The 25,925-nt window shown below is 46.2% G+C and overlaps 3 protein-coding genes across 3 annotated transcripts in view; 1 reads left to right on the top strand and 2 right to left on the bottom strand.

Annotated features, from left to right (window-relative positions):
• The window catches only part of LOC310799569 (putative neural-cadherin 2), a gene marked incomplete at both ends in the record, with an annotated part of 132,344 nt that extends 127,634 nt beyond the window's left edge, over window positions 1–4,710 (top strand). The window contains 2 exons of the mRNA XM_083662159.1: window positions 2,380–2,534; window positions 4,168–4,710. Of these exons, the coding sequence (XP_083518285.1) occupies window positions 2,380–2,534; window positions 4,168–4,710 (698 nt within the window). The remainder of the gene's footprint in view (window positions 1–2,379; window positions 2,535–4,167) is intronic.
• LOC310799721 (E3 ubiquitin-protein ligase TRIM47-like) overlaps window positions 1–25,925 on the bottom strand; it is a 495,544-nt gene that overhangs the window by 191,542 nt on the left and 278,077 nt on the right. The gene's annotated exons all lie outside the window — the stretch shown is intronic.
• Window positions 19,318–25,925, bottom strand: part of LOC310799570 (neural-cadherin-like) — a gene marked incomplete at both ends in the record, with an annotated part of 319,707 nt that continues 313,099 nt past the window's right edge. The window contains 2 exons of the mRNA XM_083662160.1: window positions 19,318–19,848; window positions 21,285–21,439. Coding sequence (XP_083518286.1) covers window positions 19,318–19,848; window positions 21,285–21,439 — 686 coding nt within the window. The remainder of the gene's footprint in view (window positions 19,849–21,284; window positions 21,440–25,925) is intronic.

Here is a 25,925-nt window from a genome sequence, read left to right on the forward strand (position 1 = left end):
GGCTGAACGGGCTGAACCAGGTGAGGGAAAGAGAATTTTCGTGTTCGTCCTTTGAAGTGATGACGTTATTGACATATAATATCCCCGTCGACTCAACAGTGTAGTCTCATTTAGCCGTTTGCTAGCTAGCTGCCCGTTTAACAGCACGTAAAAGCTTCAAAACTCATAAAAGTGGTCCTCATGTGTGAAGATGATATTACTAAACACTGGTTCGCGTTTGATTAAGCTTGCGTTGCCCAGAGACCTTATTAGAAGCATCGCGCCAAAAACCCATTCAAAAATCGCATAGGCGAAAACAGTGAAGAACCAGGAGTGTTAGCATCGATGATTTCCGGACTCGTTCCTGCGGCTCTCTATGGGGGTTGCTGTGGGTGTGGTTACATTGTGAGATGGCTGGTGGGTTTGAGTTGGGAGGGAGGAGGGAGGGACTGGTGGAGTGAGAGAAAGTGAGAGAGGAGCCGTGTGGGAATGTGTTGAAAATGAAAGGTGTGTTTTGAGTTGTTAAAACTGTTAAAACAAAGATGCTTGAAAGAGGGGATGTCACACTTCAGACAAACAAGGGTATTTATAGTGCTGCCAACCCAACTCATTTGCAGTATGCATTCCCTGCTGTCTTCAGTCGTGATTATACACAGTTGTTAATGTGCAGTCTGTACTGACATGAGTTTAGTTCAGTCTGTACTGACATGAGTTTAGTTCAGTCTGTACTGACATGAGTTTAGTTCAGTCTGTACTGACATGAGTTTAGTTCAGTCTGTACTGACATGAGTTTAGTTCAGTCTGTACTGACATGAGTTTAGTTCAGTCTGTACTGACATGAGTTTAGTTCAGTCTGTACTGACATGAGTTTAGTTCAGTCTGTACTGACATGAGTTTAGTACAGTCTGTACTGACATGAGTTTAGTTCAGTCTGTACTGACATGAGTTTAGTTCAGTCTGTACTGACATGAGTTGAGTTCAGTCTGTACTGACATGAGTTTAATTCAGTCTGTACTGACATGAGTTTAGTTCAGTCTGTACTGACATGAGTTTAGTTCAGTCTGTACTGTCATGAGTTTAGTTCAGTCTGTACTGACATGAGTTTAGTTCAGTCTGTACTGACATGAGTTTAGTTCAGTCTGTACTGACATGAGTTTAGTTCAGTCTGTACTGACATGAGTTTAGTTCAGTCTGTACTCTGTACTGACATGAGTTTAGTTCAGGCCCAATTCATTAGCCATGTGCTTTCATAGAAGGGAGTAAGTGTTTGTTTACATTTTTGTCCCACATTGGATGATGTGAAAGCATAATGTTCTCTATTTTGATCTTTGATCACTTATTCTTCCTCCTTTTCTCTCATACATTCCTTATGGGCTATAACACCTGTGTCAACACCACCTGTGTTATAGAATATCAGTGTGTTGAATGAGAGTCATTCACCTTTTTCAAAGCAGTCAGGTAGTAAAGTGTATTTAGCTCAGATGGAGATGTCATCCATTGTCTCCCTATTGGCTACTGCAGTCTCAGGGCATCCCCAGAAAGCTGCCATTCATAAGTAAGCAGTGCAAATGTTATCATGCTGTCTAATAGTGGATAAGCACTGTTGTCTGATGACTATAATGCTTATTATGTTAGGTCAGGTCAGGTCTTATTAGACCTGACTGTTACCTGGCCTGGCCACAATGATCTCCAAGTCAAATCCAGAACCCACCCTACCGTTAATATAAGACCCGTGACCTGACCTGACCTGTTACCTGTGAGGTTATAGAGAGGCAAAGTGGAACGTCACTTCCTGCTTCAGCACTGTACCAGAGATTTTCATCCGCTATTTATTTTCCCATAGACATTTCGTAAAAGGCTTATAAAATAGTTTTACTTCGTCGAACCAAACGGTTCAGCTGACGCTATAATCGGGAGAGACCATAGAACATTTCACTCGGACCAAAACAAAAAAAAACATTGAAAAAATATTTTCTATAAACCCGCATTTTTTAACGTTTTTGTCCCAGTGAAATGTTATGCGATCTCTCCTGTTTCTAAATATATCTGTACCGTTTGGTTTGAACCAGTAAAACTATTTTTATAAGCATTTTACGAAATGTCTATGGGAAAATAAATGGCGGATGAAAATCTCTGGTACAGTGCTGAAGCAGGAAGTAAGCGGTCACTTTGCCTCTCTATGGAGGAGTTTGGATCCAGAAGCTCCTCCCCCATCTGTATGTCATGAACACAATATTGACAAAATGACTCCATCGAGCAGCAGCTCTCTCTTGCGCCAGAGGTTGACTGGATGGTGATGGTGACGCAGTTTGTTTCTAATGCTAACGTACAGTATTATGCTATAATGACTCTACTGTCTGTCTGTCTGTCTGTCTCTGCCTTGTCTCTGCCTACATCCAGTGTTGCTGTTAGGCATCTTCCTGTACACTCGCTGGCGGAGCTACAAGGGGCTGAAGGAGGGCGTTTACCACGTGTCAGCGCACCACGACGGCTGGGAGGACATCCGAGAGAACGTGCTCAACTACGACGAGGAGGGGGGAGGCGAGGAGGACCAGGTACAGTACACACACAGGCGCGCACACACACACACGCACACACACACACACACACGAATGGCTAAAGTGGATACAATCAATACTGTGTGTGTGTGTGTGTGTGTGTGTGTGTGTGTGTGTGTGTGTGTGTGTTTGGGCACGTTTTAATTAGGCCCACACACAAACATACTTATCTCCTCTCACTGCCCACGAGCACTCGAGCACAGAGAGGCCTTAAGAGCTCTCATCATATCACAGCTTTGATCCAAACAAACATTAATGTGGCTGAGAGCAGAGTGCCTCCACACACACACACACACACGCATGCACACGCACACACACACACACACACACACACACACACACACACACACACACACACACACACACACACACACACACACACATATAGAAATAGACACACACACACACACACACACACACACATACACACACACACACACACATAGCAATAGACACACACACAGACACAGTTGTCACACCTTGTGACCTATAATAATGCCATATAATCCAGCAGATGCTTATAGTCTCATGTGATTGTGGAGAGGCTTGTCAGGACGCTCTCCAGAGGAATCAAACCCGCGGGCTCCACAGCCTCTCCACTCATCACATCATCCATTTTGCGCGGCGACCTGCGGCTCCGTGTGTGTGTGTGTGTGTGTGTGTCTCTTCTTCTTCCTCCTCCTCCTACGCCAGCCATGTTTTTGTGTCTCCTCCGCTGCCATGGTTACGCTTTGGCTTGAATCGCATTAGCTGAAGTGATGCTTCAGGGCTGTTGGGCTTAAAAAGAAGCAAACGGACGTCCTGAAAGCCCACTGTGCCTCTGCATCCTCCTCTTTGAATCGAAAAACACTTCTTCTGAGTCTTCTGAGCCACGCACACATGCGCGCGCACACACACACACACACACACACACACACACACACACGCACGCACGCACGCACACACACACACACACACACACACACACACACACACACACACACACACACACACACACATTTTGGTGGTGACTTGTCTGAGACAGTAAATGGAGACAGATTGGAAGCTTAAACAGGCAGAACAGTTAAAGGAATTTGAATGGCGTGACTTGATCCTCTTTCTGCTCTCTTTGATTCTTTCCGCTCGCTTTCCATCTCACCTGGTTCTTTTCTCCCGTCTCGTCTTCTCTGTCTGTTTGCTCTTCCTCTCCTGCCATCATCATCATCATCTCATCCTCATGCCAGCTGCCAAGAGGAAACCAGTCACTGACTTGAGTACAGAACAACTGAAGTCAGTGTCAGGTTCTCTCTGGAGTTGTGCCGGCAACCTCCCTGTGTGTTATATGGACACACTTCACCTGTGTTTCACCTGGCGTGCGTGGGAGGAGATGATGACAGGATTTCCATTTTTGGGTGAACTGTCCCTTTCGCTTTCTATGCTGACGCATACTTTTCCTTTGTGTCCTCTGCTTGTGTGTGTGTATGCGTGCATGTGTGTGTGTGTGTGTGTGTGTGTGTGTGTGTGTGTGTGTGTGTGTGTGTGTGTGTGTGTATGCGTGCATGTATGTGTGTGTGTGTGTGTGTGTGTGTGTGTGTGTGTGTGTGCGTGTGCGTGTGTGTGTTTGCGTGCGTGTGTGTGTGTGTGTGTCCAGAACGCCTACGACATGGCGGAGCTGCAGAAGTCTCTCCAGCTCAGCCCGGCCCAGTCGGTGCAGTACAGCCGCTCCAGAGCCCTGCACCACCCTCCGCCCCCCCACCTCCACCTCCACCACCTCCTGCACCAGGCCGCCCCCCCGGGCCCCCTGGGCTCCTCCTCCAGCACCCTGCCCCACCCGGCCTCCGGCCTGCGGCGGGACGTCCCGCCCGGCCGGCTGCCCGCTCAGGGCCAGGCGCGCCCCCCTCGGCGCTCCCTGTCCTTCTCCAGCCAGGACCTGGCCCGCTACCTGTGCGAGATCATCCGCGACGCCGACCGGCACCCGGACGCCGCGCCCTTCGACTCCCTGCAGGTGTACTCCACCGAGGGGGGCGGCTCGCCCGCAGGGTCCCTCAGCTCCTTCAGCTCAGCGGGGCTGGAGGGGGGGGGCGAGGGGGGCGGGGGCGGGGAGGGCAGGAGGGAGGAGACACTCGGGGAGTGGGGGCCCCGCTTCGAGAAGCTGCGGGCGCTGTACGAGCGCGCCGAGGCCAGCGACCTCTGAACCCCGGATACTCGATGACGATGATGAGACGGGACGCTATTAGCGGGACAGACGACCAATCAGCTGCTCACCTGCTAACGAGGCAGGAAAAGAACAGGCTGAGCGAGAGAGAGAGAGAGAGAGAGAGAGAGAGAGAGAGAGATGCTCTGCCCTGTGTGTGTTTTGCACCCCGCCCCCTCGCCTTTTGTTGACTGACTGCTCGGCGCAGCGGGTGCTCTATTTACCCAATGACGGATCCCCGTCAATCAAGGCGGCGGCCCGACACACAGACTGAGAAAGGAGCCGCTCCCTCTGCTGGTGACGACACAGACAACATCTACGCTGTCAGTCAGGCTGGAGGCTCAGAGCATCACTTAGCTGGAGCTACTCGTGACTGAGCTCAGCTCCACTGTCAACACATCTATTCCATAAGCTGATCTGGCTCAGTGCCAGCACAATGCCTACAAATGTGAACGTATTGGCGCCAGACTTTGATCTACCTGAGACTTTTCAAATAACACAGAGAGACTGGAGTCTATAGACTGAGACCATTCAAATAACACAGAGAGACTGGAGTCTATAGACTGAGACCATTCAAATAACACAGAGGGACTGGAGTCTATAGACTGAGACCATTCAAATAACACAGAGGGACTGGAGTCTATAGACTGAGACCATTCAAATAACAGAGGTGAGTAGAGACACTGAGACAGCACTTGTTCATCAATCTGTTTTATTTATGAAGTAGAGCAGGTAGGATAATTCACAAACAAAGGGCCTGATCAGAGGTTTTCAAAGTGGAAGGTTGTCTAAATCAGCGATACGCACGTATTTACAAGTGTCACAGAAACATTTCCAAGCCACCTACTAGAGCAGAAGGGTTCATTGCTTCTCGACGGAGGGGTTTGAAAGCTCGATGCTGCTCATAAATGCCTCATTTGATCCGAATTCTGTGCTGGTGATGATATTTTTTCCGGGTTAGAGCTCCCACCCGTCACAGTCGTCTGGTCGAAAGCTCGGAACGTGAAAAAGGGAACGTGAAAAGTAATCGTTCCTTAATAAAATTATTTTTTACTCATGTGCATTACTGTGTTGTTATTATTACCCACCCTTGTTCTCATCCGCAGGCAGAACGCTCACACAGTCACACAGAGGAATGAAACGCAGCTATGGTGACAGGTCATTCGACTCGGGCCCTTCCTCTCGCACCTCTTCCCGAGGTTTCCACAGATCCGGACGCGGCGGTAGCCGTGGTTATCGTGGTGGCGGCGGCAGAGGTGATTTCAGGAAACCAAAGACGACTACTGAGAGGAAACCTGAATCAGATGGGGAGCACTGCTCATGGAGCACTCCATGAGCAAAGTGGAGGCGGCCAACTGTGCAGCGTGTGGCGTATTCTTTCCCATGAACAATGTTATGATTCAGGAACACCTCAAATCTGCTGACGACAGCACGAACCGCAAGGGCTGGCAGGTACGCTCGAGGAAGGCCAGCTTGCCGGTGGTTCGCGGCATCCTTAACCCAAAACCCGTTGCCAAGAAGCTGAAGCGCTACCTCAAGGGCAAGGACCCTTTCACCGCTAGCCAAGACGAACAGGACTCTGAGGACTCTGCAGTGATGGACGTGTCCGAGGCGGAGCTTACTGAGGACGAGCCGGAGGAAGGTTTTGAGGTTGGAGATGAGGAGGAAGGTTTTGAGGTTGGAGATGAGGAGGAAGGTTTTGAGGTTGGAGATGAGGAGGAAGGTTTTGAGGTTGGAGATGAGGAGGAAGGGTTTGAGGTTGGAGATGAGGAGGAAGGTTTTGAGGTTGGAGATGAGGAGGAGGGTTTTGAGGTTGGAGATGAGGAGGAGGGTTTTGAGGTTGGAGATGACGCAGGTTCTGAGGTTGAAAAGAAGGCACGTTTTGAGGTTGGAGGGGAGAAAAAGGAGGAAGGTTTTGAGGTTGGAGATGAGGAGGAAGGTTCTGAGGTTGGAAAGAAGGCAGGTTTTGAGGTTGGAGGTGAGAAGGAGGAAGGTTTTGAGCTGGGAGATGAGGAGGAGGGTTTTGAGCTTGGAGATGAGGTGGGGGGTTTTGAGCTTGGAGATGCGGAGGGGGGTTTTGAGGTTGGAGATGAGGCAGGTTCTGAGGTTGGAAAGAAGGCCGCTTCTGAGGTTGGAGATGGGGAGGAAGGTTCTGAGGTTGGAAAGAAGGCAGGTTCTGAGGTTGCAGGTGAGAAGGAGGAGGAAGGTTCTGAGGTTGGAGATGAGGAGGAGCAGGAAGGTTTTGAGGTTGGAGATGAGGAGGAAGGTTTTGAGTTTGGAGATGAGGAGGACGGTTTTCAAGTTGGAGAAGAGGAGAAATATAGTTGAGCAGCAGCAATGTATGGCTCAACTAGCCTCGCCTAGTCTTTTTCCTTTTCTTTTTTTGAGCTTCTCAAATCCGTGGCAGGCCAAAACCAAACTTCCTCCATGCTTTAACTCCTCCAGATGTAGGAAAATAAATAGCTGCCTTTGTGAAGGCCTTGTGGTGTTTGTTATTTTGTCCATCTGTGTGTATCCCTTCAGTGCTCAGCCAAAGTCACGCCTACTTCCTGCTTCAGCATACGAACCAGCGTCGAAAAAAATAATGAGTGGTGTTGAACGACGAAAGACAATTTTTTTTTATCCCATTTGACTTTGCAAGTTGAAAGTCACAGTTTGTCGTAAAACTGAAATGTAACGTTTAGTTTTGTATGATTTGATATTGTCTCTTAGATTTTGGCTATGGTAATGGTGATATTGTCTTTTCCTGGTTTTAAAGGCTGAATTAAAGTGATGTAATTTTCTGAACCTATCAGACTGTTCTAGCTGTTTTATCATATGCCTTTACCCACTCAGTCATTACTAATGATGATCAAACATCTCTTTGTGTAAGTATATTTTGTGAAAGTGATTTTGTCCATATTGAGGCTGTCATTTTGGGCTTTGGGGGAAAACTGATCAACATATTGGGACATTTTATATACCAAACAACTAATAGAAAATAGAGAAAATAATCAACAGATGAATTCACAATTAGTTGCAGCCCTAGTACTACGTAACTGGCCATGTTAGTTTTTCAATTATTATAATCTGTTAGTTACATTTTAAAGTTAGAATGTTGTAACTCGCTTTTTCATTTATACAGTATAGACGGAAGACTTCACAAAATGTTTGGTCATGGAAATGTGGTTTAAAGTCATTGAAAAGTCATGGAAATCCAGTGGTCAAAATCAGTGCTGACCAATTTGGGGCCCGCGGGCCAAACTTGTTTGTTTTGGCCCGCCACGGATTTGGGAAAAAAAATGTTTTTTTGTTTTGTTTTTTTGTTTTTGTTTTTTTTCCCGATTTTTTATCCAGAATGCAACTCGGGTAAGTTATCAGATATCTGCACTGATTGCAAAGGGTGGACGAGCTTTTTCATGTGGTGACTTTGTGAAACAGTGTCTGAATGTGGCTGCGGATACTACTGTGTTCACTCCTGAGATTGCATACCTGCAAATTGTCATGGCAAATTGTTTACAAAAGATGGACAATAAAGCTGATTTTCAAAGTACCTTGAGGATTTTTCAAGTTGTGAATTAAGTCAAATTTCTCTCTTGATTACAGAGGTGGAAAATACAACTGTTTTTAACTGGGTGTTTACTGATTAAATGTTTAAGCTCCCCACAAATGCAGATGTTTTTTTTAAATATATATAACCAATTGCAAATTATTACAATTATTAATATTATATATTATATTGAAATGTTATTTTAGATTTAGAATGTTCATTTTCTATAAAACACAATACATTTTAATGTAATTCCACAACGTTTATTTTTGGCCCTCGGCCCTCCACCCAGATTGAGTTTTGGCCCTTCATGGGAAAGAATTTGGGCACCCCTGGTCAAAATGTTAGGGTTCCTACACAGGTCTGGAAAAGTATTAAAAATGAATTTGATAATTTCCAGGTCTTGAATGGGGAATTTGAAAAAATGTCTGGAAAAGTATGGAAAATGTTGTGCTTCAGGTCCGATCCACTTTGAGTACACAGTTGTTGTTGTTGTTGTTGTTGTGAAGAATAATGTTCAGATAGAGGGATGCTCTTATTACCCAGCTGCTGTCAGAATGCATTATCAAGTTTCAAGCTAGTCTTTATTATCCCCGAGGAGCAATTTGTGAAGCAGCCAGTAGAAGCATAAAAAACAAACCAATCGTCAAACAGCAACAACAAATTATAGCAGTTACAATGAAAATCAATATATCAAATCCCCTGCACCAAAATCACATCCAGTGAAGAACGGTTTGGGGAAAATATTGAATTTTAAAATGGAAACCGTGTAGGAGCTCTGCCAATCATCTCACATATTCTGATATTTGTGGCTGTGATGAACATACAGTGATATTATGACCTAGACCAGCGGTTCCCAGCCGATCAAAATCTCAAAAATGTCCGTGGCCCCTGGCCCACATCTGACCATAAACAGTACAGAGGCCAAATCATTTGTTCTCAGGGCACTTTTTTATTTGATCGATAAAAGGAGGTATCCATCAGCACCACACAGGAATCAGGCTAATGAACAAATAATTGATTACAAATTAAATAACGGTATCGTATCATTCAACAATGGATAAATGCATGTTTAAAAAAACAAATGTTGCTCAATGGGGAAAGCAGGAACGAAGAAACACATGATTCAAGAAAAGTAAATGGAAGGATTTCTCTTCTGTTGACCTGCTGAATGCTGCTGAAAGTAGCACAGTGGACTCAGAGAAATGAGGAAACAGTGCCACCTGCTGGTCTTAGAGACACAGGAGCGAGCTGGGATGGTGATTGATTAGAAGTACGAACAAACTAGTTAAACTGCAGGAGGACCTCAAAACATCAGTCACCAGGCCAACAAAGTCAATGGAAGCAATCAAAACAGGCTCTGACTCCAGTTTAGTTTTGTGTAAATGAAGGAATATTTTCTAATTCCTCTCCCCTCCAATTTGTAGAAGAGTGCTTTCACATTATGGAGTTGTGGTTTCTCTTCAGATTCCCTGCAGGTTTCAGATTCACCGCCAGAGGGAGCAGTGAGCCAGTCCAGTCTTGCTGATTCTACTCTGTGTATACTATCTCAGTTTGTATTTTTTTTATCCTTTTATATTGATGTATTTTGTAATTATTCAAATGTTTTAATGTTTTATTATAAATCATAGTCCTAATTAAAGCATTTTTACCTGAGCGTCCGGGTAGTGTAGAGGTAGAGGGACACGTCACAATGACAATGCCAGAGATGATGCCACTTTATGCATAATATATTGTGAAATCATCAGTGATGTCATAAAAATCATGATGTCATAAATCAGTGATGATGTCATTGGACGACTCTTGCCCATAGACCAGCCAATGACGACGCCGGACAAAATCTCTCTCAGGTGACGGCAGCCTGGCCCTGGCAGAAGGTTATGTGGAAGCGCCAGCCGTTCCCTGATAACTATGTGGACCAGCGGTTCCTGGAGGAGCTGCGGAGGAACGAGGGCATCCGACACTACCGCTACTGGGCCGTGGTGAAGGATTCAAGATTCAAGATTTTTATTGTCACTCCGTAGTACAAGTATCACGTGTGAAATTCTGGTGCTGTGGACTCCGTTTACAACATAGTACAAATATAACAGGGCATATGAGTGCAAAAACAACAAGAGACACAACAAGCAATAAGGCAGTATAGTGATAAGACAAGTCAGAGACAGTGGCATATTCACTGCACATAGGTGCACATGTCATGTGCATACTTTAGACGTACTTAAACATTTTAAATTCGACGTTCTGTTTGCACAGGTGCAAATAGCATATACCTAATTAAACATACAATTAAACATTAGACATACATAATGGTAGCAGCTACAGTACGGTACAGTACAGCTACTACACTATTTGTGTATGTTAAGGAGTCTCGTGGCCTGCGGGAAGAAACTGTCCCTCAAGCGATTTGTGCGTGCTTTTGGAACCCTGTATCTCCTCCCTGAGGGTAACAGGGAGAACAGGCTGTTGTGGGGATGGTTTGTGTCTTTGATGATCTTCAGGGACCGGAGCAGTGTTGAAGCGGTGTTGGTGAAGACTACTGGAAATACTGTTTATTGTTGCATTAGACCATACACAGCATCTCAGAGGGGGTCACTGAACTGCTTACCAGAGTGGTGCGAACATTTCAACATTGTGAAGCAATGTAATTAACATGTAGAACAGCACTATTAGTCGACACATAACATTGCAGATAACTAACATCACACATATAGAACAGGAAGTCCTTTAACTAACCTCCCAAAGCAAACACATCTACCCCAGAGCATGCTGGGAACTCCGCCTACAATATATTTATTTTCACCCAAAACCAATGGAGAAATTCAATATGTTGCAGGAGGGGGCGGCTGCAGCAAGGCCCTGTCAGAGGCCCCCCTGTCACAGCTTTAGCAAAGAGATACCTGTGATGCTTGTCAAAGTGGATATAAATTGTATGATCATATTCAGCCAGACAGTCAGATGGAGATTTAAAATGGTGAGCATTTTTTATTTATTTTTTTTACTACTGGGGGAACCTGGCCCCCCTGGCCCCCCCATTAACTACCGGCAATGCCAACACTTTTTTCCCTCTCTCTCACGTTCTCTGTAATGTCTCTCAACCAGAGGAGACCCACGTTGCATTCAGGTACAGTCAGTTAAATTCAGCTTTGGGGGTGGTGGTGGTGATTGCTTAAACCTGAGCTAAACCTCTGGTGTCATTCCACATTTACTCTTTAGGCTTTAAGCAAGGTGCCACAATAGTCGACTGGAAATTTCTTGGACCCAGTAATGTTGTTTCTTATGAACTTTTATGATTGAAATGTCATATTTATGCCTAGTGGATGAAATTCAACTTAGTTGCTAAAAGGGGTTTTAAGGAGTATTTAAACACCTACAATCTAACCGACTGAACCTGAATGCAACGTGGGTCTCCTCTGGTTGAGAGACATTACAGAGAACGTGAGAGAGAGGGAAAAAAGTGCTGGCATTGCCGGTAGTTAATGGGGGGCCAGGTTCCCCCAGTAGTAAAAAAAAAAAAAAAAAAATGCTCACCATTTTAAATCTTTATCTGACTGTCTGGCTGAATATGATCATATAATTTATATCCACTTTGACAAGCATCACAGTTATCTCTTTGCTAAAGCTGTGACAGGGGGGCCTCTGACAGGGCCTTGCTGCAGCCGCCCCCTCCCTCTGGAATGCCCTCCCCAGTCACATCTGACAGGCCAAAACTCATTGTCTTTCATACTCATTATGTCATCTTTCCAAAAAAGCTGTGGATCTTTTACACTTAATAAGTTGAATGACATTATGACAAGCTCCACGTAGTGGTGGTGGAGCAGGAATTAAACAAGCCATCTGCATGCTTCCACGTCTATGTGGTCGACATATCCATCGCACCACCAGCACCACCAGCTCCCCTTCATACTCAAAGCTCTTCGCTGAGAGCTTTTATCTTTTTCGTCTGTCACTGTTCAAAACTGACTGAGCCTTGAACCCACGACCTCAAAACCTGCGGTTTGAAACCACAAGCTAAACACTGCTGGGCAGTAATGAAACTCTTGGAGCCACTGGGTCAGACTTCTTAAGATGGGGTTTCTCAGAGCATTTCATTCTTTCCTCTGGCTGTTGCTGTTTAAAACTGACAGACTCAAACCCAAGACCTCAAAAGTGACCATGGAACGTGCATGCAAGGGGTGAAAAGAAATATATTGTCGGCGGAGTTCCCAGCATGCTCTGGGGTAGATGTGTTTGCTTTGGGAGGTTAGTTAAAGGACTTCCTGTTCTATATGTGTGATGTTAGTTATCTGCAATGTTATGTGTCGACTAATAGTGCTGTTCTACATGTTAATTACATTGCTTCACAATGTTGAAATGTTGGCACCATGGGTGACTCTGGTGAGCAGTTCAGTGACTCCCTCTGAGATGCTGTGTGTGGGTCTAATGCAATAAACAGTATTTTCTATAGTAGGTGCAGGATCTGCTAATAAAACGGAGGTCATCTCTCTGACTGTGCTTGGTGCAATATTTTCCTTTTGATTGGGTGGGCAAGACTCATGTCTGAGTGGGCATTGACCACCCCTGCCTATAGCTGGCCTGGATTCCATTCATGATGAGATGATCTTATCCAGTGCAGCTGTCGTGGATTACCACTTTAAGAATAATTAGCACCACCTGGGTGTGATTGTTCAGGTGTGGCTGGTTTGACTGAGGCTAAGGGCTCTTAGACACTTAACAAAACCTTTTTCTGGTGGAAAACATAAGAAGTTACCCTGTTCTGGTAGTCAAACCACCTGGCCTAATGGACAAGCTGTCTGATTTTGGATCAGAAGACTGAGGCTTTGAGTGCCTTTGTGGTAAACTTTCTAGTTCAGCAATTCCAGAAGTTTCTTTTAGAGCAGCATGGGTGATTCTGGTGTGCAGTTAAGTGACCTGTCTGATGGGGCACAGGATCTGCTATTAAGCAGCTCTTTTTTGGTTTCTGGGTCAACAAGGAGACAAGGCTGTGAGGACGGAGGAAAGGATACATTTTCACCAAATGGGATACACCCATCTGTCTCATGGTTGAACTCATCAAACTGATTGAACTCATCAAACTGAATTAGCTCGCAATGCAAGTTCTAGTATGAACCTTCAACAATGAGGACAGTATAAGCCGTCTACGCACGCATGCAGTCAACATAAAGTCTTACATTATCATACATGATCTAAAATAAATAAAATAAAATAATCTAATCGCTGGATGGAATCATGAAACTGAATTAGCGAGGTAACCTTGCATACATGTTCCAGTAGGAACCTTTGTCAGAAGTATATATATTACTTCCAAGAGATTATTTTCATAAAATTCAATAGCTGAGGGGTTAAGACAGAGGACTCTGAAGCAGGCGTGCTGAGATCGAACCCTGCTCAGGGATGTCCTTTTTCTCTCTGAACATAGCCCTTGTGGGGGACAGAATATCCACATGTTGAATCCTGCCCAATCTCTTGCAATCAATCTCCCACATACCGTTCTGTGTAACTTTGTACTCTTGAAAGCGATGTGATGGCGTACAGAAGGCGTCAGGGTGGGAATTACACGGGGGCCATCAGGCCATGGCCTCCGTTGCCCCTCCTTCTGGCCGTGATGTCCTGAGATCTCTAAGGCCACCTTGGCAGTGCCCTGCTACCAGCCTGCTACTGTCAGCTGCTTTAAAAGCATCAGTGGTCTCAGTTTAATGTAGCTGCTCTATGCAAAGGATGTGTCATTGGCTCATTTTAACACACATTTCAGAAAAATCCCTCTTCATGTCAATAGAGCAATTGCCTTTGTGCCCTAAAAAAAACACTGTGATGCTAAAGGCCAGATGGCCTTGCCCCTAAAATGATGTTTCATTCACAAATTCCCACCCTGGCAGGCGTGTGTATTTTCAATCATTGTCATCAAAACCTTAGCCATAGTCAGGAACACTATAGTAAAAAATCAAAAAACATTTATTGTCATTTGCAGTAGTTCTGTTTGGCGGTATTGCTTCTGGGAGCTCCCTGCACTTCTTTGTAAACCGTGACACAATGACTTGTCATCCTGGTGTTCATTGACATCAAATGTTTACTTTGGAGAGATAAACTTAAGGGTTTTGAGCAAGTTTTCTTTTGCAGGTGATCCATTGTGGTGCGGTTTGTAGCAATAGTTTCCAGGAATGCACTTAACTGTTTTGCAAATGTTAAAGATGATTCGAGAAATGTACCAAAGCAACTGAGAAGAAATATAATTGCCAAATGAACATGACATAACTGAACCAGAGTCAACGAACTCAATGCTTTGTTAAAATAGCAGTTTTGGTTATTAATTGGGTTAGCGTTAGCTGTGGTTTTGGAAAGTTTTTTTTGGGGGGGGTTGGGGTCTGGTGCTGTGGCCTCGTATGGAAATACACTCGGATTCTATCTCAAGTTTGATTCCAAGATCATTTTTTTGAGCTGCTTTAAAGAATGAACAGCAATTACGTTGTGCGCTTCAGCGGTGCTGTAGATCCCAGTCGTAAACAAAGATCACACATCTGATATTCACGTGTTCGGAGCAGCTCGACAGTCAGGCTGTGAACTCCTCCCATCAAAGCCCCGTGCTGTATAAACAGAACCTATTTGTGAACATACTGTAACAAACTGGGTTATTTTCCAAATGAAGTTCAAAAGGTTTATAAATAACTTGTTGGATGCGTACATGCACACATCGTCGCAATCAGAATTGATTTGGAGGCTTTTCTACCGAGGAGGCTCCAAGTGTGATTTAATTGGCCAACAGTGTGCAGGCTGCTCCTCAGTAGGCAGGTCTTCTAAATCACTTGTCATCAATCATTTCTGTCATGATGTTTGCACACTCCATATACAATGATTTCACTCTCAGGCATACAAACGTGTGTTATCATCATTCCGGACATGTCACCACCACCGCGCACTTCTGTGCTGTCCAAATCTATTGTGCAGCTCTTTCTTTCTCCGCTAAACTCGTGTTATACAGCTCGCTATTCTACAGCAGGATCCTTGTCCATAACCATAAGAAAACAAAAATGAGAACTTTATGGATGGAGGGAAGTGTGTGTGGCATATTTTAAGCCGTGGGAGTATTTGTTGTTTTCGAAATCATTGCCAAGATCAAGGCCAGATCATTTTGACACACCACTGTATAAAGTCAGTATGATCAATAAACCTTTTTCATTGTTTCAGTTTTGTTTTTTTCCCTCCAAAGAATGTTGTCACCCGGCTCTTTGTCATCCATCTGAGTGCAGCACCCGTATTATTTCCCTCTTTCATCCTTTCATTCATTATTTTTATTTTCAAGTAGTCTATTCATAGCTTTCAAGGGGCGTACGTGCTGCCGGGAACGCCCACCTGACGGTCAAAAAAAAAACTTGTTCATTCCGCTGCCCGCCGAGTCGACTAGTTTCTCACGCTGTGTTTGTTCAGCCAAAATGCCGGATACCTGTTGTGCTATCGGTTGCACTAACCGACGAGGAGACACGCCTGGCTTGTGCTTTTACAGAATCCCGTCGGAGAAAGAAAACTCAGACAGGAGGAGGTTGTGGATTTGTGCGATTAGACGTGGTTCAGTCGCTGGGGAGGGCAAATGGCTTTTTTTCTACCATCAAAGTACACACGTTTTTGCGGCCAACATTTCATCAAAGGTAAGCTCAAGTAACGTTAACGGGGTATTTTAATCATTATTGTAACGTTACTTGAGCTTACCTTTGATGAAATGTTGGCCGCAAAGACGTGTGTACAAACGGCTGAACAAACACATCGTGAGAAACTAGTCGACTCGGCTCGCAGCGGAATGAACAAGTTTGTTTTTTGACCGTCAGGTGGACGTCCCCGGCAGCACGTAACGCCCCTTGAAAGCTACGAATAGTACTAGTGACCAGGTAGAACAGATGGTGTTTTGAACAGGAAGTCATAACACAACTGGGTCAAGTGGGCGGGGCTACATAAGGTGAATACTCAGTTTCTCCCTTCCAAACGCAGTATGGTTCAGCACAATTTATTGAGAGGGGGGGGGGGGTCAAAACAAATACAAAACACCCACATAGCTGTTCAAAGCTCATCATCAGGTTGAACGATAAAAAAGAGAGTCATTTTTTTTGCTGCACATCTGATCCATCTTGACAAAAAAGTGTAAACTTTTAATTCATTCATCTGTTTTTTTTGTTTGTTTTTTTACAAATGAGGTAAAAACGCAACATTGTTCACAACATGTCTGCAGCACCCATAACACAACATTGAAGAAGCCGTTTTCTTTATGGTACAAATGAATGGGCGGTGAGGAGTAAGTGGCGCATCCTGCTGGCTGCAGAGAGAAATGTGCCTAAAGCGTCTTCATACTTGGGTCCCTGGCCCCGCCCCCTCTCTCTAACAAAGGGATGAGAAAAGCATCCTCTCTCTAGGAAATCCTCATTGTCTATTAAAAAAAGTCTGGGTAAAAGCACTCGCCTACCACCAATCAATTCCGGGCAGCGGTACTTCTGACTTGGTCAGACGTTCTGACACACAATTGGCCGTGTCTGTGGGTGGGAAGCCGGTGCGGTATGAGTCCTGGTCGCTGCATTAGCGCCTCCTCTGGTCGGTCGGGGGGGCACCTGTTTGGGGGGGGGGGTGGTGTGACCCCCCCACGTGCTACGTCCTGCCGGTGAAACTCCTCACCGTCGGGTGAAAAGAAGCAGCTGGCGACGACGGCACGTGTATCGGAGGAAGTGCTAGTCTACGGCTCTCCCCAGATCGGCAGAGGGGGCGGAGCAACGACCAGGACAGCAGGGGTGAATTGGCCGAGTACAATTGGGGAGAAAATTGTTGCCTCCGCTTTTTCACAAAATCACCAAGTTTCTGAAAAGCTGCAATGCGAGAAATCGAGTACTCTGTCGACTTTTTTCAAAGTGCCGGAATCCTTTGGTTTTTTGGGGGCATGACAGCAGGCCATCGGCTCCTATTAGGATCAGAGTGCTGATGTGTTTTCCACGCTCCTCCCCTTTAGCCACGCTCCTCCCCTTTAGCCACGCTCCTCCCCTTTAGCCACGCTCCTCCCCTTTAGCCACGGTCCTCCCCTTTAGCCACGCTCCTCCCCTTTAGCCACGCTCCTCCCCTTTAGCCACGCTGGCGTGAGGGAGGGAATCTAAAACAACGGAGCGTGATGAGAGGGGCCCACATCCCCCTCTCTAGCGCCCCCCCATGGAGCCACTGAGCTCCAAGCACCAAGTGGCACATTCGCCAGGCACGAGTTTAGTTGTGTTACACTCTCTCTCTCTCTCTCTCTCTCTCTCTCTCTCTCTCTCTCTCTCTCTGATTCACCCTCGACCCTGTAATCTTCTGCCGCTCATCCACAGGTGACAGGAAGTGAACACAATTCACAGTTTAAGATCATAATTGCGGCGTTCAAATAATCCCCTGCAATTTTCTGTTGCTTCGTCTTCCCATAATGATCACACACAGAGTGCGAAGGGGGAAAATCAAGGCGTCGCAGCTCAGAAAATTGATCTATGTATTGTTTATCCACCCTCCCCTCGATTTGACATAGTTTTGTATTCCACCAAGCAAGCTCTGGCGCTCGGGTGCGTTTGGTTATGCCTGAGGACGAGTGGATGTGGAACAGAGCGACTATTTCCCCCTGCCTCCCGGCGGGCCGCTCGCTCGCTCCTCTCGTTATAAAAGCTGTGGAGCGAATGAGAATAGGAAATGAAATGGAGACGACGGCGCGGCGCGGGGGAAGTAGAAAGCTCAGCGTGTAACAAACCCGGGCGAGCGTCAGAAATTTGAAACGCGCGACCATCACGGAATTACTGAACCCTGTGGAGGACAGAAAGAAGAAACAAATTCACCCCGCAAACCCCATGACAGTCAAAGCACCCCCCCACCCCACCCCCCAGTTCACCCCCCCCCCCCACCCCCCCAGTATAAACATTGAAAGAAGCTGTGTACAGCCAGGCAGAGAGAACAGAGTATGTCCAATATGCAGCGAGAGAGACGGCGCTGTCTATAGACTCCAATCTCTCTGTGTTATTTGAATGGTCTCAGTCTATAGACTCCAGTCCCTCTGTGTTATTTGAATGGTCTCAGTCTATAAACTCCAGTCCCTCTGTGTTATTTGAATGGTCTCAGTCTATAGACTCCAGTCCCTCTGTGTTATTTGAATGGTCTCAGTCTATAGACTCCAGTCCCTCTGTGTTATTTGAATGGTCTCAGTCTATAGACTCCAGTCCCTCTGTGTTATTTGAATGGTCTCAGTCTATAGACTCCAGTCTATCTGTGTTATTTGAATGGTCTCAGTCTATAGACTAGAGTCTCTCTGTGTTATTTGAATGGTCTCAGTCTATAGACTAGAGTCTCTCTGTGTTATTTGAATGGTCTCAGTCTATAGACTCCAGTCCCTCTGTGTTATTTGAATGGTCTCAGTCTATAGACTAGAGTCTCTCTGTGTTATTTGAATGGTCTCAGTCTATAGACTAGAGTCTCTCTGTGTTATTTGAATGGTCTCAGTCTATAGACTCCAGTCTATCTGTGTTATTTGAATGGTCTCAGTCTATAGACTCCAGTCCCTCTGTGTTATTTGAATGGTCTCAGTCTATAGACTCCAGTCTCTCTGTGTTATTTGAATGGTCTCAGTCTATAGACTCCAGTCTCTCTGTGTTATTCGAAAAGTCTCAGGTAGATCAAAGTCTGGCGCCAATACATTCACATTTGTAGGCATTGGGCTGGCACTGAGCCAGAGCAGCTTATGGAATAGATGTGTTGACAGTGGAGCTGAGCTCAGTCACGAGTAGCTCCAGGTAAGTGATGCTCTGAGCCTCCAGCCTGACTGACAGCGTAGATGTTGTCTGTGTCGTCACCAGCAGAGGGAGCGGCTCCTTTCTCAGTCTGTGTTGTCGGACGCCGCCTTGATTGACGGGGATCCGAGCAGTCAGTCAACAAAAGGCAAGGGGGCGGGGTGCAAAACACACACAGAGAAGAGCATCTCTCTCTCTCTCTCTCTCTCTCTCTCAGCTTGTTGTTTCCTGCCTCGTTAGCAGGCGAGCAGCTGATTGGTCGTCTGTCCCGCTAATAGCGTCCTGTCTCATCATGGTCATCGGAGTATCCGGGGCTCAGAGGTCGCTGGCCTCGGCGCGCTCGTACAGCGCCCGCAGCCTCTCGAAGCGGGGCCCCCACTCCCCGAGCGTCTCCTCCCTCCTGCCCTCCCCCCCCTCGCCCCCCCCCTCCAGCCCCGCTGAGCTGAAGGAGCTGAGGGACCCTGCGGGCGAGCCGCCCCCCTCGGTGGAGTACACCTGCAGGGAGTCGAAGGGCGCGGCGTCCGGGTGCCGGTCGGCGTCGCGGATGATCTCGCACAGGTAGCGGGCCAGGTCCTGGCTGGAGAAGGACAGGGAGCGCCGAGGGGGGCGCGCCTGGCCCTGAGCGGGCAGCCGGCCGGGCGGGACGTCCCGCCGCAGGCCGCAGGCCGGGTGGGGCAGGGTGCTGGAGGAGCCCAGGGGGCCCCGGGGGGCGGCCTGGTGCAGGAGGTGGTGGAGGTGGAGGTGGGGGGGCGGAGGGTGGTGCAGGGCTCTGGAGCGGCTGTACTGCACCGACTGGGCCGGGCTGGGCTGGAGAGACTTCTGCAGCTCCGCCATGTCATAGGCGTTCTGGACACACACACACACACACACGCACGCAGACACACACACACACACACACACACACGCACACACGCACGCATGCACGCATACACACACACACACACACACACACACACACACACACACATGCATGCACGCATACGCATACACACACACAAGCAGAGGACACAAAGGAAAAGTATGCATCAGCATAGAAGGTGAAAGGGACAGTTCACCCAAAAATGGAAATCCTGTCATCATCTCCTCCCCCGCACGCCAGGTGAAACACAGGTGAAGTTTGTCCATATAACACACAGGGAGGTTGCCGGCACAACTCCAGAGAGAACCCGTCACCACTGACTTCAGTTGTTCTGTACTCAAGTCAGTGACTGGTTTCCTCTTGGCAGCTGGCATGAGGATGAGGGGGAGGAGATGATGATGATGATGATGATGGCAGGAGAGGAAGAGCAAACAGACAGAGAAGACGAGACGGGAGAAAAGAACCAGGTGAGATGGAAAGCGAGCGGAAAGAATCAAAGAGAGCAGAAAGAGGATCACGTCACGCCATTCAAATTCCTTTAACTGTTCTGCCTGTTTAAGCTTCCAATCTGTCTCCATTTACTTTCTCAGACAAGTCACCACCAAAATGTGTGTGTGTGTGTGTGTGTGTGTGTGTGTGTGTGTGTGTGTGTGTGTGTGTGTGTGTGTGTGCGTGTGTGTGTGTGTGTGTGCGCGCGTGCCCAGAAGACAGTGTGTTTTTTGATTCAAAGAGGAGGATGCAGAGGCACAGTGGGCTTTCAGGACGTCCGTTTGCTTCTTTTTAAGCCCAACAGCCCTGAAGCATCACTTCAGCTAATGCGATTCAAGCCAAAGCGTAACCATGGCAGCGGAGGAGACACAAAAACATGGCTGGCGTAGGAGGAGGAGGAGGAAGAAGAGACACACACACACACACACACACACGGAGCCGCAGGTCGCCGTGCAAAATGGATGATGTGATGAGTGGAGAGGCTGTGGAGCCCGCGGGTTTGATTCCTCTGGAGAGCGTCCTGACAAGCCTCTCCACAATCACATGAGACTGTAAGCATCTGCTGGATTATATAGCATTATTATAGGTCACAAGGTGTGACAACTGTGTATGTGTGTGTGTGTGTGTGTGTGTGTGTGTGTGTGTGTGTGTGTGTGTGTGTGTGTGTGTGTGTGTGGAGGCACTCTGCTCTCAGCCACATTCATGTTTGTTTGGATCAAAGCTGTGATATGATGAGAGCTCTTAAGGCCTCTCTGTGCTCGAGTGCTCGTGGGCAGTGAGAGGAGATAAGTATGTTTGTGTGTGGGCCTAATTAAAACGTGCCCAAACACACACACACACACACACACACACAGTATTGATTGTATCCACTTTAGCCATTCGTGTGTGTGTGTGCGTGCGTGTGTGTGTGTGTGTGTGTGTGTGTGTACTGTACCTGGTCCTCCTCTCCTCCCCCCTCCTCGTCGTAGTTGAGCACGTTCTCTCGGATGTCCTCCCAGGCGTCGTGGTGCGCTGACACGTGGTAAACGCCCTCCTTCAGCCCCTTGTAGCTCCGCCAGCGAGTGTACAGGAAGATGCCTAACAGCAACACTGGATGTAGGCAGAGACAAGGCAGAGACAGACAGACACTAGAGTCATTATAGCATAATACTGTACGTTAGCATTAGAAACAAACTGCGTCACCATCACCATCCAGTCAACCTCTGGCTGCAGAGAGAGCTGCTGCTTGATGGAGTCATTTTGTCAATATTGTGTTCATGACATACAGATGAGGAGAGGAGCTTCTGGATCCAAACTCCTCTAGAACCTCACAGGTAACAGGTCAGCTCACGGGTCTTGTATTAACGGTAGGGTGGGTTCTGGATTTGACTTGGAGATCATTGTGGCCAGGCCAGCTAACAGTCAGGTCTAATAAGACCTGACCTAACAATAAGCATTATAGCCATCAGACCACAGTGCTTATCCACTATAGACAGTATGATAACATTTGCACTGCTTAATTATGAATGGCAGCTTTCTGGGGATGCCCTGAGACTGCAGTAGCCAATAGGGAGACAATGGATGACATCTCCATCTGAGCTAAATACACCACCATTACTACCTGACTGCTTTGAAAAAGGTGAATGACTCATTCAACACACTGATATTCTGTAACACAGGTGGTGTTGGCACAGGTGAAACAAACACTTACTCCCTTCTATATATGAAAGCACATGGCTAATGAATTCGGCCTGAACTAAACTCATGTCAGTACAGACTGAACTAAACTCATGTCAGTACAGACTGAACTAAACTCATGTCACTACAGACTGAACTAAACTCATGTCAGTACAGACTGAACTAAACTCACGTCAGTACAGACTGAACTAAACTCATGTCAGTACAGACTGAACTAAACTCATGTCAGTACAGACTGAACTAAACTCATGTCAGTACAGACTGAACTAAACTCATGTCAGTACAGACTGAACTAAACTCATGTCAGTACAGACTGAACTAAACTCATGTCAGTACAGACTGAACTAAACTCATGTCAGTACAGACTGAACTAAACTCATGTCAGTACAGACTGAACTAAACTCATGTCAGTACAGACTGAACTAAACTCACGTCAGTACAGACTGAACTAAACTCATGTCAGTACAGACTGAACTAAACTCACGTCAGTACAGACTGAACTAAACTCATGTCAGTACTACAGACTGAACTAAACTCATGTCAGTACAGACTGAACTAAACTCATGTCAGTACAGACTGAACTAAACTCATGTCAGTACAGACTGAACTAAACTCATGTCAGTACAGACTGAACTAAACTCATGTCAGTACTACAGACTGAACTAAACTCATTTCAGTACAGACTGAACTAAACTCATGTCAGTACAGACTGAACTAAACTCATGTCAGTACTACAGACTGAACTAAACTCATGTCAGTACAGACTGAACTAAACTCATGTCAGTACAGACTGAACTAAACTCATGTCAGTACAGACTGAACTAAACTCATGTCAGTACAGACTGAACTAAACTCATGTCAGTACAGACTGAACTCAACTCATGTCAGTACAGACTGAACTAAACTCATGTCAGTACAGACTGAACTAAACTCATGTCAGTACAGACTGAACTAAACTCATGTCAGTACAGACTGAACTAAACTCATGTCAGTACAGACTGAACTAAACTCATGTCAGTACAGACTGAACTAAACTCATGTCAGTACAGACTGCACATTAACAACTGTGTATAATCACGACTGAAGACAGCAGGGAATGCATACTGCAAATGACTTGGGTTGGCAGCACTATAAATACCCTTGTTTGTCTGAAGTGTGACATCCCCTCTTTCAAGCATCTTTGTTTGAACAGTTTTAACAACTCAAAACACACCTTTCATTTTCAACACATTCCCACACGGCTCCTCTCTCACTTTCTCTCACTCCACCACCAGTCCCTCCCTCCTCCCTCCCAACTCAAACCCACCAGCCATCTCACAATGTAACCACACCCACAGGCAACCCCCATAGAGAGCCGCAGGAACGAGTCCGGAAATCATCGATGCTAACACTCCTGGTTCTTCACTGTTTTCGCCTATGCGATTTTTGAATGGGTTTTTGGCGCGATGCTTCTAATAAGGTCTCTGGGCAACGCAAGCTTAATCAAACGCGAACCAGTGTTTAGTAATATCATCTTCACACATGAGGACCACTTTTATGAGTTTTGAAGCTTTTACGTGCTGTTAAACGGGCAGCTAGCTAGCAAACGGCTAAATGAGACTACACTGTTGAGTCGACGGGGATATTATATGTCAATAACGTCATCACTTCAAAGGACGAACACGAAAATTCTCTTTCCCTCACCTGGTTCAGCCCGTTCAGCCCGGGGTAATCAGTGCACACATCAACAACAGTCCAGGTTGAGTGCTGATGTGACGTGGAAGCCTATGCGACACTGTGTGTATTTCTGGATTAGCTTATTAGCACAAGCTTTTTACTTCTAGGGCTCGCATTTACGCTTCAAAACTCATGAAAGTGGTCCTCGTGTGAAGATTATCCGACTGAACTCTGGTTCGCGTTTGATTAAGCTTGCGTTGCCCAGAGACCTTATTTGAAGCATCGCGGCAAAAACCCATTCAAAAATCCCATAGACAGAAACAGTGTAGAACCAGGAAGTCTGGGACTTCCGCGTTCTGACTACAAAAATATGTCATCCGTGCGGCTCTCTATTAAACACAATGTAACCACACCCACAGCAGTGTATTGCTAACCCCCTATTAAACAGCCCATGCTCTGACAACTCTGTAAGTGTATTCACTCAGCCAGAAAGCAGCTGCAGAGTACGAGAGGAAAGAATCAATATTCATTTACTGTCAACTTGTCCCCGTCTCCAGAACTCCCGTGTCTGGAAGATTTATAAGATGGAATAGTTTCAAGAGATTTGCTCTTGTATTTGAGAGAGGCCTGATGGAGTCACCATATCGTTTTATATCGTATATATATCGTTTTTACAACCGGCCGACACATTTCAAAGCTGATGGGCTTAATGGAAAGAGTGTGACTCAAACTCATTAACAGTCAACTCAAATTGGTCATTCAGTGGTGAACACTAACATAGCAAACAGCTAGCTAACGCTAGAGCTATTTATATCAGTTTATATCAGTCAATATTGATATCAGTCACGACATGACGTACGACTATAGTGTTCCACGAGTCATTTTTAGCAAGAGCTTTTTTTTTATTACTTTGAGCACAAAATGAGGTTATTTGTCAAAAACAATACAGTGGATGTTAGAGGGTTTAAGAGTTACAGTTCGCTACTGCTATACTGTTATTACTCCATATAGCCTGCAGTTGTACAATTCAAAACATCATCAACCAACATATTGTTGCCATCTCATTATTCATACTTTCCCGGGTGACATATTTGGATGCATCCCTTAGTGGATGGAAGCGCACGCGAATAATCGATCGACTATATCTTCTCTGCATGATAATGCATGGAGGGAGAAATACAGTCGATAGGTAGGCTTTAAAAAAGGAATCGCAAACAGAAGCCGTGCTTTTCCGCTGGAGTTTCCATCTTCATGTGTTTACACTCTCCGCATATGTGTGTGTGTGTGCGTGTGCGTGTGTGTGTGTGTGTGTGTGTGTGCGTGTGTGTATTCTGCTGCAAAGAGGTGGCTGGTGTGAGCTCCACGGGGAAGTGAGCAGGGAAGCCGAAGGGCAGCGCAGACAAGATGAAGCTGCTCTGTTCAAAGGGCCTCTCTCCAGAGGACAAACACAGAGTGTGTGAATGATACAGAGGGCAACAAACAGAGATTATGTGTTTATTTGTTTACCCTGCCTCTGAACTCCCGCGGGCTCTTTGACCATCACTCTTTTTTCTCTCCCCTCGTCTCGTCTTCTTCATCCCTCAGCGCTTTTAACTCTTCTCTTCCCCTCTTCACCTGCGTTCTCCTCTCCTCTCCCCTCCACTAAAGTTGGTTTCTATTGATTCCATTGCCCTTAACAACAACCACTAGCTTGGCGCAAGACCCTGAGGTACTCCTTAATTTCCAGCACAAGCTCCGGGCTATCTGTATCCCACTAGATATTACCAGTGAACATGCGCTGACACACACACACACACACACACACACACACACACACACACACACACACACACACACACATGCGGGCACACAGTAACATTTAGTTATGGCGGACTCCATTCTTTTCACAGTACCGGATCCTTCAAGTTGATACGTATAAATGATTTCTGGAGTTACCATAGTAACCATATGCTTTATCAGATAAAGGCCGTCATCGGATTACGAGAAATCAGATAAACACACCTGGCTTTTTGCTGAATCATCAGTTTTATTCAGTCGACGACCCAATCTCAGTGTCCACTCACAGACTTTGAGGTGAGTTCTGACTACTTACTAAGGTGCATGTAAACACATAAATCAGATTAGTGCCATTACCTGATTATTATCAGTTATCAGATTATTGTGTGCACTCAGTGCTGCTAACCACTGAGCCACCATGCCATACTAACCTACAGCTTGACCTAAAGTAGCGCTCGGTTTCGTG

Source organism: Poromitra crassiceps (assembly GCF_964638095.1).
Source record: "Poromitra crassiceps genome assembly, chromosome: 28".
Lineage (NCBI taxonomy): Eukaryota > Metazoa > Chordata > Actinopteri > Beryciformes > Melamphaidae > Poromitra > Poromitra crassiceps.